General features: G+C 40.7%; 1 protein-coding gene across 1 annotated transcript in view; it reads left to right on the top strand.

The window, feature by feature from the left end:
- Nucleotides 1-23,147, top strand: part of TRPC6 (transient receptor potential cation channel subfamily C member 6) — a 164,007-nt gene extending 140,860 nt beyond the window's left edge. Inside the window, exons 8-12 of the mRNA XM_026651697.1 lie at nucleotides 112-307; nucleotides 3,128-3,331; nucleotides 14,528-14,611; nucleotides 17,925-18,000; nucleotides 22,008-23,147. Of these exons, the coding sequence (XP_026507482.1) occupies nucleotides 112-307; nucleotides 3,128-3,331; nucleotides 14,528-14,611; nucleotides 17,925-18,000; nucleotides 22,008-22,159 (712 nt within the window). The 3' untranslated portion in view covers nucleotides 22,160-23,147. The remainder of the gene's footprint in view (nucleotides 1-111; nucleotides 308-3,127; nucleotides 3,332-14,527; nucleotides 14,612-17,924; nucleotides 18,001-22,007) is intronic.
- The last annotated feature ends 318 nt before the right edge of the window (nucleotides 23,148-23,465 follow it).

Below are 23,465 nucleotides of genomic sequence, written 5' to 3'. Positions count from 1 at the left end.
TTCATTCAGGAGAAGTTTATATGGTAGGTAAATAGCAGTGACTTGTTTATGAGAACAGTTTTTATAAATCTTTTACAGTAGCATATGACCATGTTCTGTTTTTCCTTTCAGAGTTGAAGAAAGTTTTAAGACATTGTTCTGGGCTATATTTGGACTTTCAGAAGTGAAATCAGTTGTCATCAATTATAGACACAAATTTATTGAGAATATTGGTTATGTCCTTTATGGAGTCTATAATGTTACTATGGTCATTGTTTTATTGAACATGCTAATTGCAATGATCAACAGCTCTTTCCAGGAGATTGAGGTAAAACTATATTTTATAATTATATTTGACTAGTTATATCTCATTGAGGTTTAGTGTATAAGAAAACACACATTATGACAAACTCTTATTTTCTTGACATAAATATATCTTTGTTACAGAGAAACAACCTGGAGTTATTTTTGGATTAGATAAGCACCATACATTCCTTCCAAATTGTTGGTGGTGAAATTGAAAGTAGCTGAAAGTGATGTAGCTCCAATGCTTGGAACAGTAAGAACTAGACTGGACAATGTACTAAAAAAATATTATAGAACAGTGCTACAGAGGGATATATTAGCTGATCTTGCAAGTCTTTTCCATCTCTAAATTCAAATTATTATTTGAGTGGTGCCCCTATTCTTTCTGTTAGAAGGGAATCCTCATTCATATGCATCCAGCCTATAGGCAAATCTAATACATCAATTTAAATTGTCAGCAACTCAGCTTTTTTCCCTACTAAACAGAATCTTCAATGTAATAAGCTGGTAAAAATCCACACAAACCTTTGGGTGTTGTGGGAAATAAAGGGCCAGATCACCTTATAAATGTTTAAGAATAACTTATCACAATAAAGTGATCTCACTCTTTCTTTGTCCCAATTAATATTTAATTAAAGTGGAACAACTTCATTTGGAGAGATTGAGAGAGACCAACATCAGAGCATCTCATAGTCCAGTAGCTAGGACATTCAGCTGAGAGTTGGGGACCCCTTTTCCAATCCTTTGCCCCATCAGTCACAGAGGACTGAGGGAATGCAAAGGTGGCTTTGCTGCCTCCTTCACACTTTAGTGACACTGTGACCCATCATTTTGTTAGGACCCCAGTGAACACAGCAATACAATTGTTTTAACACTGAACTGTAAAAGCCATGATGCCAAGCTTACTTGAAATAATGAGATCTATATCACATTAAAAATCAAAAATACCTTCTCTGTTGGCAAAGAGAGTTGGGTACCACTTTGGTCAGAGAATAAATTTAGAATAAAAATGTATTTAAATTAGAGGAGCCCAGCTTTAAGTAAGTTTAGGAACAACTTAGGTTTCCCATGTGACTTTGAGTGGATTGTTGACAAAGATGCACAAATGAAGTATTTATTTATGTATTTATTTTGCATACTGGAGTCTGCATAAATCTAGTTTGCGTAATATACAGAATTGATTATCATTGGTCTTTAGCAAATTGGCTCAGCAGATTAGTTCTGGAAGGGCCACCACCACAAAGTTAGGAGATATCAAGCATGACTTCTGCAAGAGGTAGGTAGATAATCATAACTTACAGGGCTGACCCCACCCCTTCAACAAAAATGACAATGAGAAAAAAATCAAGTTGAAATTTACTCTGTCCTGCAGTGAACATAAATTAGAATTACTGAACACATTTTGTTCTGTAAATACAGTTAAAGTAAATTGAAAATTCATCTGCATTCTAAGGAAACTCGTGATCAGGGAAATATCTCTCTTTCCTTACGGGTCATATTGAAAGCACTTCGGAGGGCCTTACGACATTCTACTGTCTCCAGCCATGCCACAAACCAAATGTCAAGAATAAAACAAAAGGAAAGGATAAAGAAAATGAAGCAATTTAATTTTATCCAAAAAGTGCAGATTGTGAAATCTTTAAACCATATCTAGTCTTAAAAATTGACCTGTGTATTAAATGAGGAAGGAAGGGGCAGATACGTGTGCCTTAAAATAACTTAGCCCAGTGCCAGAGTCTTTGTGTATGATCATTGGCAATGCTCATCTGCTGCACTCAAGAGGAGAATAATATCAAATCCTTGAGTCCTTGCACAAGCAAAACTCACTTTGAATTCAGTGGTGTTTCTACTGGTGTGAGTACTAAGTGGAACTGTAGGGTTTGACTTATATTATTGTCTAATTGTGTTTTGTTTTTACTGTTACTCCTTTACACTAACAATGTATGCCACTCAGAAGTGAACAAAATAGTGTATTTCACAAATGACTTTCCTATAGTGTTTTTTATATTTAGAATATGTCACCACTAAGTATTGACACTATACTGTGGTAAATGTTTAATTTTTAATGGCACCCCTTATGTAACACTTTTTATTCAGAGATCCCATAGCATTTTACAGATATTCACTTAGTCTCAAACCACATGCCTGCAAAAAATATAGTTAAGGGGTACAGAGCAGCCACTTCACTGACCACTGAAATGCGCTTATCTCTGGGACAGAACTCAGCAGCTGTTTATAGGACAGAAAGTAAGAAAGGATGCTGCATCCAACTGAAAATGCGAGAGAAATTTAGATAGAATGTACTGTAATGGAAGCAAATTGGAAATTAAGCAGGAAAATGTGGTTAATCTTAGAAAAAGTGCCATGGAATATTTAATTCCTACAAATGGTCAGTTTTATGTCTTATGCTCTATTTTAAGCATGTGCTTAAATCCATCCCTGTTCAACGAAGCATTTATGCATGTGTTCAAAAATCCACATCAAGCTTAAAGTTAAGCATATGCTTATGAGGCCTTTACTTTTCTCCAGTCTAATTTCTAAAAGTATCAATGGATAGGGCCTCCCTTGAGACACTTTTTACAAACTAATAGCACTCACTATGAGGGAGCTGATAGTCAAACTAAATTTACCTTTTCCTAGGTCTATTCCTTTGCTTTTCTCAGATTAACAAACAATTTGTATAATTAATGTTTCATTTCTTCAGTGGTAAAAATAGTAATTTGATCTGCTTGGTATTCATGTCAGCCATTCTTGTTCAAAACACAAATGCCATTGGCTAGGGTAATTTTAATAATGAAGACATTGTTAGCATTGTTTTGATAGTCATATTTCTGTCTTACAGGATGATGCTGATGTGGAATGGAAGTTTGCTAGGGCTAAACTCTGGTTTTCCTACTTTGAAGAGGGGAGAACTCTTCCTGTACCCTTCAACCTAGTGCCAACTCCAAAATCTTTGCTTTATCTCTTACTCAGAATAAAAAAATGGATGTCTAAAGTGTTCCTATGCCATAAGAAAGGTTTTCAGGAAGATGCAGAGATGAATAAGGTAACTTTCCACTACAATACACCATACACAAATTTTAAATGTTAATAATAATTTTACCCTTTCTCTGCTGTCGACTTGAGTAGGAGCAGTGGGTGCCTAGCATCTTTAAAAACAGACTACCCCTTGGGTCCAATTTTACACCACTGAAATCAATGAGAGTTTTGCTACTGGCTTCAGGAGGAGCAGTATCAAGCTCTTCTTTAGGTGCCTTAATATGGATCGGTCTGTTTATTTCTAGGCACTAAGGGCTAGATCCATAAATCAGAGGAGTAGCCGTGTTAGTCTGAATCTGTAAAAAGCAACAGAGGGTCCTGTGGCACCTTTAAGACTATCAGAAGTATTGGGAGCATAAGCTTTCATGGGTAAGAACCTCACTTCTTCAGATGCAAGACTTGCATCTGAAGAAGTGAGGTTCTTACCCACGAAAGCTTATGCTCCCAATACTTCTGTTAGTCTTAAAGGTGCCACAGGACCCTCTGTTGCTTTTTATAGATCCATAAAGGAATTTAGGTGCCTAAATATTGCTTTAGACTCCTTAGTCCAAAATTTAGGTCCTCAGCTGCTGCTTAACCCTGTAGGTGCCTAAAGTCCCTGAGCACCTGCACATCCACTGATAAAGTCTCTTAAATACCTAAATTTCTAGCAGTGGGCATGCACAAAGCCAACTAAATCTTGCTTGTTACCGTGTGCACACCTAAGCCCTAGTATTTCAAATACTTAAATAGTCATTGGGCCAGAGTGAGAGTATGAGAATTCCTCTATAGCTTGGTGGTTAGGGGATTCACCTAGGAAGTGGGAGACTGAGGGTCTAGTCTCTGCTCCAGTGACTGTTTAACTACTTCATACAAAGTGGAACAGCTTGATCGAGGTAGCCCTACCCTAGACTACCCCATAGCCTAGAGATCAGGGTATTCACCCGCGAGGTAGGAGATATGGGTTCAAGTTCCTTCTTCCCATGAGGCAGAGGAGAGATTTTAACCTTGTTCTCCCACATCCTGGATGAGTGCTCTGACCACTAAGGGATAAGGGTAGGCTCCTTCTCCTCAGTTTTTTATGAGAAAGGGCTGTGAATCCTGAGCAGACATAGGCACTTCTCTCTGAGTCAGACTTAGGCACCCAAGTCCCTTTTGAGTGGCAGAGTTTAGACCCCACCCATCTCCTCAACATTTCTTACTGGCTAGCTTAGTCAGCTCCTGACTCACAATGATGGCTTTTCTGTGCCCCTTTTTTTAGGCACCTTACTCTCCCCATGCATTGTATAGGGAGCCTGGCTGCCTGACTCTGGGCTGTGGATTCCGCTGGGTGGCACGGCCTCTCAAATTATGCCTTGCAACACTGTGGGTCTCATTCTAAGTCTATACCTCTTCCCCTATTGTTTTATGTGGCATGCTTTTATCTGAAAAGTCTTCTGTTCTCTGATGCATTTAGATGATAGGACACTACAGTGCAGCAGAGCTGGTCTGCTGCTTTATTTAATAGGATTTATTCAGTGTTTATACTCAGTATGTTAATTCATTACCTTGCCAGTATCTCAGTGTAAGCTAAACGCTCATTGCTTTATGGAAACAAATCATATAACACACTATGTTAGGCTGTATTGGAAGTGTGAAGACTGGTGTTATGACATTATTGCAACTCAAGAGGAAGGGGACCAAACCAAATGACCAGAAAGCAGATTATCAGTACTGTCTACTGAGTAGGAAAGTGAGTTTATTGTGACATTTTTAAGGAAAAGTCACAAGGTGGTCATGGTGGCAGAAGCAAATGTCACAGAAGTTTGCTTTTTTAAAGTTTACCATTGTTACAACCACCACTGGAATTGGGAGTCATGTGACAGGGTTAATAACTTTTGCAGGCTTGACCAAGTTCATGTGACTGGGACTAGGAAACTAAGGTTTGTGTGTCAGCATGTTATTAGTTAAATGACAAGCAATTTTCCTGGAACAAATTTCAACCAGTTTGCCCTGCTGTGAGCAGACAGTAGAGGACAGCACTTCAATAGCAAAAAGAAGAGCCTAGCAGAGGTGTGGAGGCAGAGAGAGCTGTTCCACCTGGGGAAAAGCTTTGCTTTTGTCTCTACTCTGTGATTTCGATTGATCCCCTTTCATATATCATTACGCATTGTATCTCTTCTCCTGCCTGTGTAATCTCTCCTCCTCCCTCCATGTGCATTCTACTCCCCTGCTTTTTTGTCTCCTTTCTCCTCTACCCTCTTATTAAAAGATAAGATTTTCCATTAAACAGTATTGAGGAACAACTGGTCATAATCCTAGGACAAAGGGAAAGGAACTACTGGAGCGGCATTGGGCTATGTTGTGACCTGCTTCTCAACAAATACACAATAGGTTCAAAAATGATCACGGATCCCATAAGCAATATTGCCACTGAAATCAACTTGACACAGTTTGCCTCTTCACTGATTTTAGAGGCATTCTGTGCATCTCTGGTAACTATCATTACTCAGATTTCATATCATGTTATTGAGAAATTAAACTAAATGCATATATAATACCCACGATAAGATGCTTCATTTTGCTTGTGCATGGTTTCTCATGACCTCAGCATTTGCAAACCTCTTATCGAGTTACTAGGTGCAAACTGATTTTACAGCTTCCTTCAGTGAGAAGGGTGTCGCTGAACTGCACTGACTTGCAGGAGGTACATGTGTTGCTCAAAATGGGCTGATGGCAAGAAACAAAAAAACAAAAGATTTTTGTTTTCAACTTCAGGTACGATTTTCAAGAGCACGTAAGGGACCTGGAAGCACCAGTCCCAATTGCTTTCAATGACTTCTAAGTCACTTCTTCCATATCTCATCCTTGCACCCTATCTGTATTGGCCAGGGAAACTGAGTTTGGACCTTAAACTAAAACCATAATCAAACAGGTGTTTCTGGAAAGATGCTAACTATCATCATATCCTTGGACATTTTGGACAGAACCCTAGAACCCTAGTCCTGTTTGTGTAGCTTAAAATGGCGTCTGTCAAAGATGCTATGTGCAATGTAACCCGCGTTTGGAAGGTTTTTTTCCAGCTTTGACCTAAGTCTTAAATTTCAAATATTAATAATGTTTTCCACTAGCTGCAGAGTGATTCTAGAGTATCAAATGCTAAATAAGTGTACTTTCTCTCCTGTTAACACAGCTATAAACATTTGACTCTCAATAAAAAAAAAAAAAAAATCTCTTCCACTGAAAAGCCATAAACCCTCTGAGCTCACATCCCCTGGGTATTTAGGGTTTCCACCTCAGAGTCTGAAACTGCTAGCCAATCACAGTTTTGCTTTTGGACATGGCTGTGGTCTGGAGTTGGCCCTGCCTGCTTCCATCACATGGCACCCCTGCCTACTTCTTAAAAAAACAACTTTTGTTTCCAAAGGTGTTGTTTAGAATGACCACTATTGGTACATTATTTATCACCTTCCCTTGCTAGCCTTTATAATAAATCATCTCCTCCCCCATCTAGACCAGGTATGGATGATTCATTATCATTGTTTTCATTTCATCCTCAGAAAGGCATCCGCAGTCTGCTGTTAATAAGCTTTGTAATTTGGAATAAGACCATGGGAAGAGTCCTGATCTTGCAAACTGTTAACCAGTTGAGCTGTCCATACTTACAGGAGTAGTTTCAGTGGGCTGACTGAACTGTGTATGGGTGTGCAGGATCAGACACAAAACTCCATATGTTTTCTACAAATAGATCCTTTCTGCTCTTGTTACAGCAGGAGTAGCAGCACTATGGCAGCAAAAAGGAAGGCTGCACAGAGAAAATGTGGAAATTCTGTAGTGCCAACCCTCCTCATATTGCTATAGGCCGGAGACAAATCCAGACCTTTGGTGTTTATAGGGGAAGTAGCTTAAGTTGGAACTCACAAAGTAGCACACCACAAACAAGTTTTTTGAAACCCACCTAACATTTAGAAATAAAGGCATGACACATGTTCTCTTCCAGGGTATTCCTTCCTTTCCACTGAGTCAGTGACTCAGGAAACGGTGGCCCTAAAGGCTGTAATCCAGGGCCACAGTTCAATGTGATCCATTCCCCACATTTCCCCTAATTCTTGATGCCACGTGACTACAGCAGCATGACCCTTGCATCTCCTGGAGAGAGAAGATCAATGTCTCCTCCGAATACTGCCAAAGGGTCTCCCTGTGTGCAGCCTGCCTCAGCCTTTTGGTCCAAGGCTCCTGTGGCTTTCTTCCCTTTATGGCGACCTTTCAGGCTGGATCTGGGGTGACATTTTATAAGTGAAGAACCAAAAAATAGAGAGAAGTAGCTTTTTTAAAAAATTGCATCCATTGCTTTGAATTTTAGAATCAAATTTCTTTATGAAGCATAAAATTCTGCTTCTCCACAAACTGGGTTTGAAGGCCATGAAATCTATTCATTTTCCTGACCAAGAGAATGATGACAGCATGTGTCCTGAGTGAGCTGTCATCTTTGAATATGGCCTTTCGGAAAAGAAATAAGGAGCAACTAATAGATGTATTCTTAATAGAAAATAAATTCAAATTTTGTTGTATCATATTAGCATGCTTTTGCTGACTCTCACAATGCAAAATATAATTTTGTAATTTTTTTATTCTACTATTATAGATTCTACTATTATATACAATGGTGAAAAGTGCCCTCTGATTCTGATGTCCAAACTGAGCAACTTGGTCATGCTTTTGAGATGTGCTGCAATTCCAAACTCCAGTGAAGTGCATAGGAATTGCTGAAGTGCATAGGAATTGCTGATGCTCACCACCTCTGAAAATCAGGTTCAAGTTGTCTCAAGTTGGACAGCAAGAAACTGGCACTCAAAATCAGCAGCCTCTTTTGAAAATGTGACTATATGACACTAATGAAGTACAATACAACACTGCTACCACAATAGGCAAGGTTTACTTTAAAAAAAAAAAAGTCTTGATTGATTTTTAAATGATACAAAACAATGATATATAACAATATGGACACGCAACACTAAGGGTATGTCTATACAGCCAAGAAAAACCCACGGCTGGCCCATGCCAGCTGACTCGGACGTGCGGGGCTCTAGTTGTTGTGCCATTTCATTGCTATGTAGACTTCCAGGCTCAGGCTGGAGCCCGGGTTCTAGGACCTTGCAAGGTAGAAGGGTCCCAGAGCTCAGGCTCCAGCCTGGCCCCAGAAGTCCGCACAGCAATGAAACAGCCCCACAGCCCCAGCCCTGTGAGCCTGAGTCGGCTGGCATAGGACTGCTGCAGGCATACCCTAAGTAACCAAAGTTCTGGACCACTCCACCTCTTTTACACAACACTTCCGTAGTGATCACCTGTCACTTACCCATCTATTTATCTTTAGATAAGAGAGACACTGTATGGCTTACATTGCCACATAAATGGCAAGGCTCTTATATAGCAAAACACTTAAGCAGGTTTTTAAAGTTAAGCACATCTCCAAGTTCTTTTGCTGAACTGAGGTGTAGTCATTTTGTCAGGCGTGATGGGAATCCTTTGCACTTTCTCTAAATACTTATGCGCTGGCTGTGATTACACAGTTGATAAATCTTAGTGCTTACGTTTGTTATTTCTCTGGCAAACTTAATTTACTTTTTGAGTAATTTTCAGGAGAGAAAATGCTGCAGCCATGAAGCTCAAAGAGAGAGCTTCCAAACCTGTTATGAGAGTGAAATGCAGTTGTAATCCTGGCCTTCCCTGCCACCAAGTGGTTTTACACAGTTATGCAATAAATTATATATCCCATCTCTATTGCTGTTACAGGTTGATTTAACAAAGTTACACACTTTTATATATTACTTGATTTACTTGCCTAAATTAAGTGCATTTCACATTTTCTGTTTTCTTTCAACTTTGGGCTCAGTTAATAAAAAGTCTGTCACAGATTATATCAATTTTTACATCTGTTGACAAAGGGGAAGATGTAGTAAAGTGTTAATGATAAGATACAGGTAGTGCAGTATGCCATTCATTTCTACTTTTCTTAATCAGGTGTTATGAACATTGTATAGCTCCGGGGCTGAAGCACCTACTGAAAAAAAATAGGGGGTGCTCAGCAACTGCAGAGCCAGATTAATCTTTTGTGGGCCCTGGTGCGCAGACCATGGCCCCGCCCCCCGCTCCACCCGTGCTGCACCCCGAGGCCCCACCCCCGCTCTGCCTCTTCCCCATGAGGCCCCACCTCCACTCTGCCCCCAAGACCCTGCCCCAACTCAGCCTCTTCCCCCCGAGGCCACGCCCGCTGCTTGCCTGGGGCAGAGGGGGCGGAGAGAAGCACCCACCTGCAAAAACAAAAGTCAGCGACTGTGGCACAGGAGTCTACAATGAAGTCCTTATGGCAAAAAATGGCAACCCATGCACAGTAGAGCCATTAAATTGCAGTTATTGTCAAACAAAATGATTTTGTGCCAACAAGTACCTCAGCTTGCGTATGCTGAAGGAAATCTCCAACCCCCTTTTTGACTTCAGTGGGAATAGAATTGTACTTCTATCTTGTTCATGTTTCAAAATAGGGTACAGGAAGCAATTTTCAGAAACAGGTTCTAATACAGCTTCAGAGATACTGGATAGTTGAAGATGACTTTATTTTCTAATTTAGAATTGTCTTTAAAAGCCCTTCAAGTATTGCCACAATAATACATTATGTCAGTTTATAATTACAAACAATGACAAGAGATACCAACAAAAAACAATCAATACCTTGTTGTAGTTAAAAAAAATTATTTTATTTCCCAACTAAATAGACCTTCAAGGGCTATTACAAACAGATGCAGATACATAATATGAATCATATAAAACCTGTGAGGTAGAAAGAATCCAATTTCCCTGCTCTGGTCTACTTATTTGCTAAATTTTAGCTTTCTTCATGATCATGAGTAGAACTGGGTAGGAAACAGTTTTCCTTCCCATCCTGTGACTTTTCAAGATTTTGAAAAATTTTCCCATTACATATTGGGACGAACCTGAGGCCTTTCAAATTATTTTCAAAACATGAAGGAAGTGAGTGCACTCAATTTAGAATTGAGTTATGCCATTGGTTATGTCACTTAGCAGGGACGTAGGTACCAATCCCTGCTCCAATGAATATTTAATTATTTATACAAAGTGGAACAGCTCCACCAGCATAGGTTGAGAAAGAGAGAACCCTACCTGAGAATAGCCAATGGCCTGGTAGTTAGGGCAGTCATGTACAACATAGGAAGGCCCAAGTTCAAGTTACTACTCAATCTGACTTTTCTCAGGCCTGGTCTACACTACGGGATTAATTCGGATTTAGCAGCGTTAATCCGAATTAACCCTTCACCCGTCCACACTACAGAGCCAGTTAATTCGAATTAAAGGGCCCTTTAAATCGATTTCTGTACTCCACCTCGACAAACGGAGTAGAGCCTAAATCGATTTTGTTAATTCGAATTAGGGTTAGTGTGGACGCACACAACCGAATTACTGTGTTTAAGTTAATGGGGTAGTGTGGCCGCACACCACCGAATTAATGTGGTTAAAAACCGAATTAAGGTGCTTAGTGTGGCCGCGCACAATCGAATTTATACAACCTGTTTCCCAAATTCGAATTATCTAAATTCGGATTAATCCTGTAGTGTAGACATACCCTCAGTAACCTTCCCAATGAAAGTTTGATCAAAACCAATACGTACCCAGGAGCCGTTTCGGTTCTGCTGAAAAGTCATTTAATCAAAAACTTCCCAACCAGCGAAAATTGTGAGTTGTTGAGAATAGAATTTCACTTGTCACCAACATTAGAATATGTACAACAAGGAAGAGCGGAATTGAACTATGAAATTCACCATGATGGGTACTTCACAGTCATAGAAACTAAGAACAAAAAACAGTTATTTTGTCATCCTATTCAGCCAGCCAGCTCATTTTCAAGGGCTTTGTCTAGTCCAGGATCTCACCACTTCACTGGAAAAATTATTGCATAGATTAAATGAGATTACTGTTTGAACTTTTCCCTTATGTTCACCCTAAACTTCGAGCACAATGTTATCCTACTATTCCTTCTTTAAACCATAATAACTTTACATTTATAACAATGCTTCCTTCTTTTAGGCCTCCAACAGATATTCGTGTTATATCACCCAATAGTCCTATTTTAACAAGACCATGAAATGGCTTACACAAAAAATGTTGCTGGTATAATGCACCTGTTTAAAAAAAACTATCTCACAGATGCACACAAACAAAGTTAGACTAAGAAATATTTTGATGCATAAAGACATACAGGAAAATTCTGCTTTATTTATTCCAGGGTAAATCCAAAGTAACTACATTATTTTAGTGGCATTATTTTGGATTTACCAGGATGTGAAAGTAAAGTTGGCTTTTGATTTCTAGAAAACAAGCCATATTAGAAAATCTAAGACATAAGGCTAACTTCCAATTAGGAAGCTCTGAAGGGAGTGGGGAAAATTGAGCATTTTAAGTGTTGTCCTCATTACAGATTAAGGGCTTGATTCTGATCTCACTTGCACACGTTTTACACTGACTTCTCAGGTTTTACTCCTGATTTACATTCGATATAAGTGAAATCAGAATCTAGCCCTAATAAAGTTCTCTGCTCAGACTTCATATTCTAATATCAGACACAAGCTGAAAACTTACTACACACTAGTCCTTAGTTCCTCTTGCAATTCAGGCATAGCTTATTTCCTGTTATATCCCAATGTACTGTCTATCAGGTTTCAAGGATTTTCAATTCATTTATAGCTAAGCATTCAACTCATTAAAGAACAAGAATGCCTGGTACCAAAATCCCCACTGAAAATACAACATGTACCCTCAGTTTAATATACAATAGCATCTGAGATACTGCGGCTGTGTTCCTATATTTTGAAGAGGAAATATTTTTTTGTATGTCAGATATAACTGTAAAATATTTTGACTTTGTAATGCTGACCTTTTTAGGTCCTCATCCAGGTCAATCATAGTTTATATTTCAGATTCCTTATTTCTTGCATTACTGTTCAGAGAGCTGGTTGATTTGTCTCAATCAATAGTAATACATGATTTGTTTTCTTCTGACAGTTCCCAAATCATCCTTATTACAATCTAATCATTCAGCTACACTACTGAATTCATCATTTCATAACAAAATTATGTTTTGGTCCTTCTCAAAGACAGTAACCAATAACGCATCGTAGATAACTGAAGCCCTGGATTATCTGACAGTAATTTGTACTCCAGTTTTGAATAATGTCCATTCACTCCAGGGTTTAACAAAAATGCTGTTCAGAAATATACTGTCAAATCAGAACCTCCACGGGCTTCTGACTTGCATTGCTTAATCGTCTTAAACTAAGACATTGGTGAAAGTGAGGGGAGCAACACACTCCCAATGTAACCCAAGGGAACCTAATTCTTCACTCTCTTACACCTGGTGTAACCTTTACACCTGTACAAAGTGGCTGCAAAGCAGAAGCTAGTGGCATATAAGGCCTGACATCAGTGCAGTTACACAAATGTAAAACTGCGGTATTCAAAAGGAGAATCAGGCTCTTGAACTCCATTACATACCTAACCTGAATGAGGGTGTAAAGTTTCCCAGAGCTTACGAGAATCTATTTTCAATTCTCCTTGGTGTTTCTTTTTGTTGAGGTTGATTGTCTTTTGGGGGGCTTTGCTAGTTTGGTTTGTTACCTACTCATTGGGACCTTGGTTCAGAAAAGCACTTTGACCACATCCACTAAGGGACTTCGGTGCCTAAACTACAGGTTTTAGGTGCTACTACGGTCCACCAAACCCCTGCTTATCTGCTGTCCAGCCCCGTAGGCAGCTAAACTCACCTGATGCCTAAATTTCTGCTGTAAAAGTCCCCTGACCACCTATGTTTCTCTTGTTGGGCATGGCTCTGGGTGCCTATCTCACACCTAAGCCCAAGCGTGATCCTCGAACCAGGTAAATGTAAGTGTTGCCCTGCCTACCTTGCTTGCGGGGCCCAATCTGGCAGATGTGCACTCAGAATGCTTAACTTCATACAAAACAGCCAGGCTCCTTTATAAGCTTTAGCCCAGTGGTTAGTGTACTCACCTGGAATGGGGAAGACCCTAGTTCAATTTCCCTCCTTCCCCATCTAATGAGGAGACAGGATTTGAACAGGGTTTCCTTACCTCCCAGTTGAGTGCCCTAATCATTCTCACTTTTTCATGGACTGAATTAATTTTAATTATTTTAATACAAAGTGGAACAGCTTCAAGAAGAGAGATGGAGAGAGAGCCCCTCATCAGAATATCCCAGAGTCCAGTGGTTAAGACACAGTGGGGACTTAAACTGGGGTCCCCCACATACTGGGTGAGTACTCTGGCCACTGGGCTAAAGGGAGGTCCTCCTCCTCCTCCTCTCCCACCTTCCCCCAGGGATTTTGTGTAGGGTTAGCCAGGTGTGTAAGGAGAGAGGTTCCAAGCTATGGTTCCCAAGCAGAGATAGGCACCTAACTCCAAATCAGACATCAGGAATGGTAACATACAAAAGCCAGTAGGAGAACACTTCAGTCTCCCTGGACACTCAATAACAGATTTAAAAGTAGCCATTCTTCAGGGGGGAAAAACTTCAAAAACAGACTTCAAAGAGAAACTGCAGAGCTACAATTCATTTGGAAACTTAACACCATCAATGTGGGCTTGAATAGGGACTGGGAGTGGCTGGCTCACTACAAAAGCAATTTTCCCTCTCTTGTTATTGACACCTCATCAATTATTGGGAGTGGACCACATCCACCTTGACTGAATTGACCTTGTCAACACTGGTTCCCTTCTCTTCATGTGAAAGTAAAGGCAGTATATTTATGCCTGTATCTGTAATTTTCACTCCATGCATCTGAAGAAGAGGGGTTTTTTATCCATGAAAGCTTATGCCCAAATAAATCTGTTAGTCTTTAAGGTGCCACCAGATTCCTCGTTGTTTTTACATTCAGTTGAAGCATGTACTTAAGTGCTTTTCTAAATAGAGGCATTTTCCTGAAGTGGGGAATGGAAGAGTTAAAGTGAACTGGTGTGGTGAAATGCTGTCTCCGTAGAACATAACGGGAGTGTTGTCATTGACATCAGTAGAGCCAGGATTTCACTCCTGAAATTTAACCCTTATCCCTACCATTAAATCTAAAAGTTAATGTTCTGCTGCAGAATGCTTGTACATAAGAAAGTATAACCAAATAATCCTTACATTTATTGCTGATACTGATCAAATGTTTTTATTTCAGCTTGGACAAAGTAAGCAATCAAGTATAAGAAGCACAGATGATCTCCATTTAGATAGCTTAAGTAATCCTCCACGACAATACCAGGTAAAAGGCAGTTTAATACAACTTGCACTGAAAAAGGAGTAAGACTTGTCAGATTAAAGATTTGAAGACAAATTATGATATTAGTTATAGTGTGAATCCGAAGTAAATCTACTGGACGGAAATCCAGAATAATTGCATTGGCTGTGTGATTATGGTAGAATGCTTCCTAAATGCTACATTTCTGAGTGAAATATTGTAAAAGGTTAAAACGAAGAACCCTTTTAGTCAAAGGGAAAGACTGGCATCTCAGTTACACAGTGCAAATCAGAAGCAACTCTTCTTTTTGGAAAAAATTCCAGTTCAAAAGCTAATGCAAATTACCTTTCTGTATTATAGTTCCTCTTTCTTATCCCTCAAGAATTACAAATCACTGTAAGCTTGGTTCCTGCAGTTCCATATTATTATGGTACATTGTATGTATTCTTTGCTTCTCATGGGGCCCCAGCCTGCCTTTGAGAGAGCACAGTGGGGAGGGAGCATGTAAGGAGTCTTAGCCAGAAACTCCAGAAATCACGTAAGCTCCATAAATCACTGCAGCTCCTGCACTTGGAGAAGCACAGAGACAACTCCTTTCATATAGTGCCACAAAGGGGTGGGAAAGGGATAAATAGAACTGGCTGGCCTGTGAGCAGAGGTCTGTCTACACTGCACACTTCTTTTGGCAACATTTAGAGTACATACCGCTTTTGAAACGGTTTCCCACAGTATTCTTGCCGGCAAGTTAAAGAAGTATGGGCTGGATGACTGGACTATAAGGTGGATAGAAAGCTGGCTAGATCATCGGGCTCAACGGGTAGTGATCAATGGCTCCATGTCTAGTTGGCAGCCGGTATCAAGCAGAGTGCCCAAAGGGTCAGTCTTGGGGCCGGTTTTGTTCAATATCTTCATTAATGATCTGGAGGATGGTGTGGACTGCACTCTCAGCAAGTTTGCAGATGACACTAAACTGGGAGGAGGGGTAGATACGCTGGAGGATAGGGATAGGATATAGAGGGACCTAGACAAATTAGAGGATTGGGCCAAAAGAAACCTGATGAGGTTCAACAAGGAGAAGTGCAGAGTCCTGCACTTAGGACAGAAGAATCTCATGCACTGCTACAGACTAGGGACCGAGTGGCTAGGCAGCAGTTCTGCAGAAAAGGACCTAGGGGTTACAGTGGATGAGAAGCTGGATATGAGTCAACAGTGTGCCCTTGCTGCCAAGAAGGCTAACAGCATTTTGGGCTGTATAAGTAGGGGCATTGCCAGAAGATCGAGGGACGTGATCATTCCCCTCTATTCGACATTGGTGAGGCCTCATCTGGAGTACTGTGTCCAGTTTTGGGCCCCACACTACAAGAAGGATGTGGAAAAACTGGAAAGAGTCCAGCGGAGGGCAACAAAAATGATTAGGGGGCTGGAACACATGACTTATGAGGAGAGGCTGAGGGAACTGGGATTGTTTAGTCTGCAGAAGAGAAGAATGAGGGGGGATTTGATAGCTGCTTTCAACTACCTGAAAGGGGGTTCCAAAGAGGATGGATCTAGACTGTTCTCAGTGGTACCAGGTGACAGAACAAAGAGTAATGGTCTCAAGTTGCAGTGGGGGAGATTTAGGTTGGCTATTAGGAAAAACTTTTTTACCAGGAGGGTGGTGAAGCACTGGAATGGGTTACCTAGGGAGGTGGTGGAATCTCCTTCCTTAGAGGTTTTTAAGGTCAGGCTTGACAAAGCCCTGGCTGGGATGATTTAGTTGGGGATTGGTCCTGCTTTGAGCAGGGGGTTGGACTAGATGACCTCCTGAGGTCCCTTCCAACCCTGATATTCTATGATTCTATAGCCCCACTAACACAGGTATAAATAGCAGTGTAGTTGGTGAGGCCTGCCTTAGGTGAGTAAAGACATTTCTGAAAGGTGTGGGTATGTATGCAAGTATGCTCTCTACTCATGCAAGCTATTTTAGAAGTGTAGTGTCCCGCTGCTTCCTGCTGAGGGAGTCTTTTCCTGTGGAGGGGAAAGGCTCCAGCAATGGGGAAAGGGTCTGGCAGTGGGGAGGCAGTGGGGAAAGGATTGGGCATGTCCCTGCTATGGTACCTTTCCATGAGGTGGGGAAAGGCTCCAGCAGTGGGAAAGGCTCCTGCAGGGAGGAAAGGCTCAGCCTTTCTCTGCTGCCTTCCCCCTGCCAGAGCCTTTCACTGACATGTGTAACTCTACATAGCTAAACACAAGTCCACTTGGAGTAGACGCAGCTTACTGTTTGCGGTAGCATGTAGCTACACGTTCCACTACACGATGACGCCAGTGGTGTGATGTAGATGTAGCCTAGGCATACCTACATCCCACAAAAGGGTCTAGTAGCAAGTATGGAGATCGACTACTCAGGATCTCTTTCATCTCCAGGACAGGAAGCCTGCTGCTGCTCTCCTTGGAGGAGTGTGGTACCACCTCTGACTGTATGTTGTATCTAATGATACAATCTAGCCCAGAATGTCTTGGCTTTTGCCATGGCCAATCAAGTTATGATGGGCTGATAGCTATTATGATTAAGAAGTTACTCCATTAGGCTGTGTGGCTTTGTATTTGGAATTTTTTTGGATGATTAAAATATACCATAATGTCATCTACATTGCAAAAGTGATTATGTAATGATGCCGCTGATCCAATCATCTGTGGGGATTGAATCCGGGCTTCTGGATTTAGAACATGAGCCTCTACTTCCTGAGCTAAAACACCAGGTGTGTTTAGGCAACAGCAGACTCATAAACCAGTATACTTGGTCTAGCTACTAGAGGTAGACAAAAGTCACATTGGATTAGGATGGGGCTCAGTTACACCACATTAAATGTTAGAACCCAGCGCTTCAGGGAATTTTCTCAGTCTTGAGTTTGGAAGCATATATAATTTAGTGTAATGTAAAATTATACTGAAACAATACATTTATTGCAAAGTTATTTAATAATTAGCACTGATTAAGGGTCAGGTCCTTAGCTGGTGTAAATCAGCCCCATAGAGTCTGGTTTTTCTGCATCATTTTTTAATTGCAAATAAAATTTAATAATTAGTAAGATGTGTCCACTTTTGTCATCTTGCATATATACATATACTGGAAAATTAATTTTCAGATCAATAGTCTAGATGAAAGCAGAGACTGTCATGTTTCTTTTATACATAATAGGCCTTTAATCCTGGCAAATGCCATGGACTGGAGGAGTTAAATGCAACATTAGATATACAGCAGCAAAATGTTGACTGAGCACGTGCCTTGGAATTTCAGAATCAATGCAAGCAAGTCCAGCTTTGAAAATTCTAATTCTTTTCTCTTTCCTCGCCCTAGAAGATAATGAAGCGTCTCATTAAAAGATATGTACTGAAAGCTCAGATAGACAAGGAGAGTGATGAAGTCAATGAAGGTGAGTGTAGCATATTGATCACAGTTTCAAAGTTAATCATGGAATCAAAAGAAGCAACTCAAAAAAGATTATGTTAACTTGTTGGAAGAGCATTTCCCAAACTTTTTGAGACAATCACATCTCAAAGTCCTTGGATACATGGCAAAACAAAAATATATCAGAACTGATAGTAAATTATTACCTAATAAAAAGGTATACCATTAATGTGAGAGATATGTTTCTTGGATCTCTGCTTCCCACACCAGAGATTGGCTTCCTGGCTATAACATAGATATGGCAATATCTTTTATTGGAAAAACTTCTGTTGGTAAAAGGGACAAACTTGTGAGCTTCTCAGTGCTCTTCCTCGTGTCTAGAGAAGGTAACCAGAATCTGTTAGCTTACTACAAGGTGGGACAGATTAAGTATAAGGGGTTCACATATGTTGTAGGAGACTACTTAAAATGAAGTGGGCAATTAAAGGTTAGAAGGCAGGAGAATGAGTTACAAATTCTTGTAATGAGCCATAAAACTAGTGTCTCTGTTACATCCATGGATTTTGGTATCCAACAGAGTTATGAATTTAAGTTTCCAGGCTTGTCTTTTGAAGGTGTTGTCTAAGTTTCCTTTGAGATGAGGACTGAAAAGTCAGCTATTGAGTGATTGTTTTGTGAACAGTCTTCAACCATGGGTGACAGGATATTTTTGTCTTTTATCATTTTTTTCTGTGTTAGTTCATTTGAGAGCATAGTGATTGTCTTGTTTTATTCACATAGTTGTTTGGGGGGCATTTGATGCACTGAATGAGCTAAATGACATGTTGTGATGGGCATGTGTTGGGCCCATGGATCTTGAAAGTTGTGTTGTGGGCATTATTGATCATCATAGCAGTGATTATATGTCCGCAGGTTTGGCATTTGTTGTTCTGGAAGGATCTGGTGCCATTTTGAGTTGTAGGGAGTTTACTTCTGACGATGAGCTTGGCAAAGTTGGGGGGTTGTTTGAAGGCCAGAAGAGGGGGTTCACAAAATATTTCTTTCAAGGCTGGGTCCTAATAAAGTATGGGTTGTAATTGGTTTATGATACCCAATTTGGGTCTAGTGTGGGGTGACAAATCAGGGTGACAACTTGGGGTGTGTGGTCAGTGTTTTGGGGGGGAGTTGTATTAAAGCAGGTTGTTCCGGGGTATTTGAGTGGCCAGTTCCATGACACTATCTGCTTCTCTGGTGGAGTGTCCTTATTTAGTGAAGGTAGTTTTACATGTGATTAAGTGTTAACCCAGACTTTCTCTTCTGAGCAAATTCTGTGGTATCTGAATGCCTGACCGTAGATAACAGATTTCTTGGTGTGTCTGTAGTGGTTGCTGGATCTGGGGGTAAGTGTGTTGCGCCATGGGTTTTTTGTACATAGTCATTTGTAGGGTTACATTGTTGAAGCTGATTGTGATGTCTAGGATGTTGATTTTGGCATGGGAGTGTTCAAGAGTGTTCGATGGATGGGTGGTGAAGTTGTGGTGGAAATCTATAAGGGAGTTTAGGTCACCTGTCCAGAAGATGAAAATATTATCAATGTATCTCAGGTATATCCTTGGTTTTGTGGTGCATTTTTCCAGAAGTTCTTCCTCAAGGTGGTCCATGAAGAGTTTGGTGTATTGGGGCGCCATCCTAGTACCTAGCACAGTTTTTAAAAGTATTTGTTGTTAAATGTAAAGTTGTCGTGGGTGGTGATGAAATGGATAGGTTTGATGATGGGTTTGGGCTGGATTTCTGAGCATTGTTCATTATCTTGTAGGCATTTGAGGCAGGCAGCGATGCCATCGTGATGAGGGATATTGGTGTATAGGGAGCTGACATCCCTGGTAGCAAAGATGGTGTTCTGGGAGAGGTGGTTAATGCTGTGGAGTTTCAGGAGGGAGTCAGTAGTATCTTGGAGGAAATTGGCCCACTATATGATGAGTGGTTTGAGGATGGTTTGTATGAGCCCTGATATTGCTTCAGTAAGAGTGCCGTTGCCCACACTGGAAACAACGATGGCTATAACATGTCAAGAGTGTTGCCACTTCTACTAGTAGTTACACATTCCCCAGATCTAGGAATTGTTAAAAATTCTCATGGAGCACCATCATGTTAATTCAGAGATTGTCGTGTGGCCATTTCCCCTTCCATTCTTCATGGTGTGGGTCATGTGTACACTTGTGGCAATGACAGCAATCCCTTATGTGAAAAAGTAATACTGGGAAAGTGTTTAACAGAGTTTAGCTTCTTTTAATGTGATTTAATATATCCAGACAGCTCTCTACATACACTAGCAAGTGTGTTCTGCAGACCACCACACAGAAGAGCTGCCCTCCCTCTCTCATCCTTCGCCATAGATATGCACTGGCTCTGCCTTTCTGTGTGGAATATTGCCCCTGCATGCCTGGTACCCTGGCCAATTGCATATCTGGCTTATTTGCTCACTAAACCCTGCTCTGTTTCCTTTTCTTTCTGACTCTATCTTCTGCCTTCTAGACAGGCAGCTGGGAAGTTAAAGTAGAGCTGTGCCTTTGTACTGAAGTGCTTTCCCTGTGGTTCAGCAGGTGATGCAGATTAAGGCTATGGCTACACTACACCTTAAATCGACATAAGTTATGTCAGTCAGGGGTGTGAATAAGCCACCACCCCCTGAGCAACATAACTTATGTCAACTTGAGTGCCGGTGTGGACAGCACTATGTTGGCAGGTGAGCTTCTCCCGCTGACATAGCTACTGCCACTCGCGGGCGCTGGAGCAAGTAAGCTGAGAAGAGAGCTCTCTCCCGTCAGCTTAGAGCTGCTACACGAGAGAGCTTACAGCAGCACACCTGCATTGGTTCAGCTGCGCCGCTGTAAGCTCTCTCATTTAGCCACAGCCATAGTGAAGTGCAGCAGATCAGCAGTATTCTAGCTCTTCGAGTGCCTGTGCCTGTTTGCCAATGATCAAAACCATGGAAGTAAATATTAGCTTGTCACCGGTTCAGGTGAATCCCAGAAGGGAGGTGGAAAAGGCTGGTTATCACTGTGTCTTTTGGGGACCTACATTGCGACCCCTGCAGGCTTGTTACCCACAGTTTCTAAACTACTGAAATATTAATAGAATTCCAGTGTATTATTTTAGTTCTGAACCAGGCTTGTCAGTCTTTAGGCAGAAAACACCTATCTTCTAATAAATGGTGTTCATTTTCTTATTCGCCAGCCTGGTTCGAAACTGCTCTTAAACAAGCCTGTTTTCTGATACGATGACACTGGTAGATTATTCACGAACGTGCCTTTGTGGGATTGGTTTCAGTAGCGTTAAATCAGGCATGTTACATCAGCAGTTGTGTGCGTTACTTGATGTGTCTCCTTTAAGAAAAAATATTTATTCCAAATTGAGTTAAAATCTGAAGACTGGGCCACCCTTTCCAGCAATAGTACAACCCTTCCCAAGGAATTGCCTCTGGAGAGAGAAAAACTCCATAGGCTTTCCTCGTGGAGGTGCCCCCAATCATTCTGTGGGTTTGCTGCTGTTCTGCCCACAAATTGAGCAGAATCGAGGGAATGTGTGGGAGGAAATGGGCTTCAGATGCCTCTGTGATCCCTGAGACTGCTCCCTGGCAGCCGGCTCTGGCATTTCTAGCACCAATCCACCATGCTCCTTGGCCACTGCTACATTCAGAGCCTTCATTTAAGAGTGATTCCTCTACATGGAGGACAGGATTCATATACATGGAGCAGACTCTTTCTTTGGGGTTATGATGTGCCCCCTACAACTCCCTTACTCCTCATCCCAGACACCCTTACTCCCAGTCACATCTCCTCGTGTGGATCCTGACCCCAAAGAGAGCCCCCTCTAAAGACTCAGGAAGAGGCACAGGGCCATGGAGGCAGCGATATTGGACACCTACCTTTCTGGTTGGGCAGAGGAAATCCATGCACGGGATGGTCTGGCACTAAGTTACAGTTATCATCATAACCTTGGTTACACTCTCTTTTTCTTTTGCTTCATAACTTTTAATCTTATCTCTCCTAGGTGAACTGAAGGAAATTAAACAGGACATCTCAAGTCTCCGTTATGAACTTCTTGAGGAAAAATCTCAGAACACAGAAGACCTGGCAGAACTCATTAGAAAACTTGGGGAGAAACTTTTGATTGAGCCCAGAGAGGAAGAAAGGAGGAGTTAACCTAAACATTTAAACAATGAACCAAAAATTCAACAGTCCACTTCAAGCCATATTTATCCTCCCTTAATTTTTCAAACTAAGTTCACATTTTTAGAACAGATCAAGAAATGAAATTATTCCAGTTCTTTAACGAAAAACTGCAGTTGGCTAACCCCTTACATCTGTGATTGACAAAAAATGTCATTTGAGAAAAGATATTTATTTATTTTACCCCCTTCCAGAGAAAAAATTAATCTTATATTACTCAATGTGCAATTTCCTTCTTTCCAAATATATCAGCTAAGGCTTGAGTAGACCACGTATTAATGATTAAAACTGTTGGCTCTGTAAATCTAAATTCCTCATATCTTAACCTCTTATTATATTTTCTATAGCCTTTCTATATTCCTTTCCTAAATATACATAAGTATAATTGAATGAAATGGAAGAGAAGAAGGCATATAAGGCCTGGTCTAAAAACACCCCAAATCAAAATCCATTTATTTTTCAAAAGAAAATTTTCCCAAGTAGGGGGAAAAAAACCTTCCTGCTCAATTTGCAAATAAAATTCAAAGCCATGGAAGTAATTCATTTTGAATATATTTCCTTGTGGAGGTTTGTTGTGACATCATGTGAGCTGCCTCCTTACCACTCATCCCACTATGTTTTCAACAAACCAATACTGAGCTATCCTTCCAGGAAGCTGGATTCCAGTGGGAGTTACTGCACTGAGAAAAGAACACCTTTCACAAAGTTTTATTGAAAAGCTATTGTTGAGGTCCGAAGCAAAGACCCCAATCCAAATCCGCCTGAACCTTGGAGAAGTTCTGATCCATTTCCAGCTTCTGAGCTTCCCCAATTTCTATAATGTCTTGAACCACACCAGCAGCTCTGAACACCCCCAAATTTTAGAGGAGTTTGCATCTGGATCATTTTGTTGGTTGACATTTCCATCTAGGAAGGACCAAACCAAACTCTAAATGCTAACCTCTCTGAGTTCTTGGAAGCTTTTGCAAAGTTTAAATAATTTGTTTAAATAACGGGGTTTTATCTGGGCCCATTTCTAGTAAAAAGAAAATCATAGTTTGACAGTAATAGCTTTTGAATAAACTTTGTGGAGCATGTTTTTTTTGTACAAAGTATCAGAATCTAAACATCTCCATCTCCTCCTTTTATACTGGAGGTTTAAAAAACGTCATTGCCCAGGAAATTTGTTACAGATTATGGTTTTTAGTGTCTAACTGAGTGAGCTGAAAGATAATTTTTTTGGTCAAATCATAATTATTTTGGAAGGGGGATAAACTATAAGTACATGATGGGGGTGGGG

This window comes from Terrapene carolina, unplaced genomic scaffold, assembly GCF_002925995.2.
Source record: "Terrapene carolina triunguis isolate 2854851 unplaced genomic scaffold, T_m_triunguis-2.0 Scaffold97, whole genome shotgun sequence".
Lineage (NCBI taxonomy): Eukaryota > Metazoa > Chordata > Testudines > Emydidae > Terrapene > Terrapene triunguis.
Note: the sequence above shows the minus strand (reverse complement) of the source record. Positions and strands in the feature narration are given on the sequence as shown.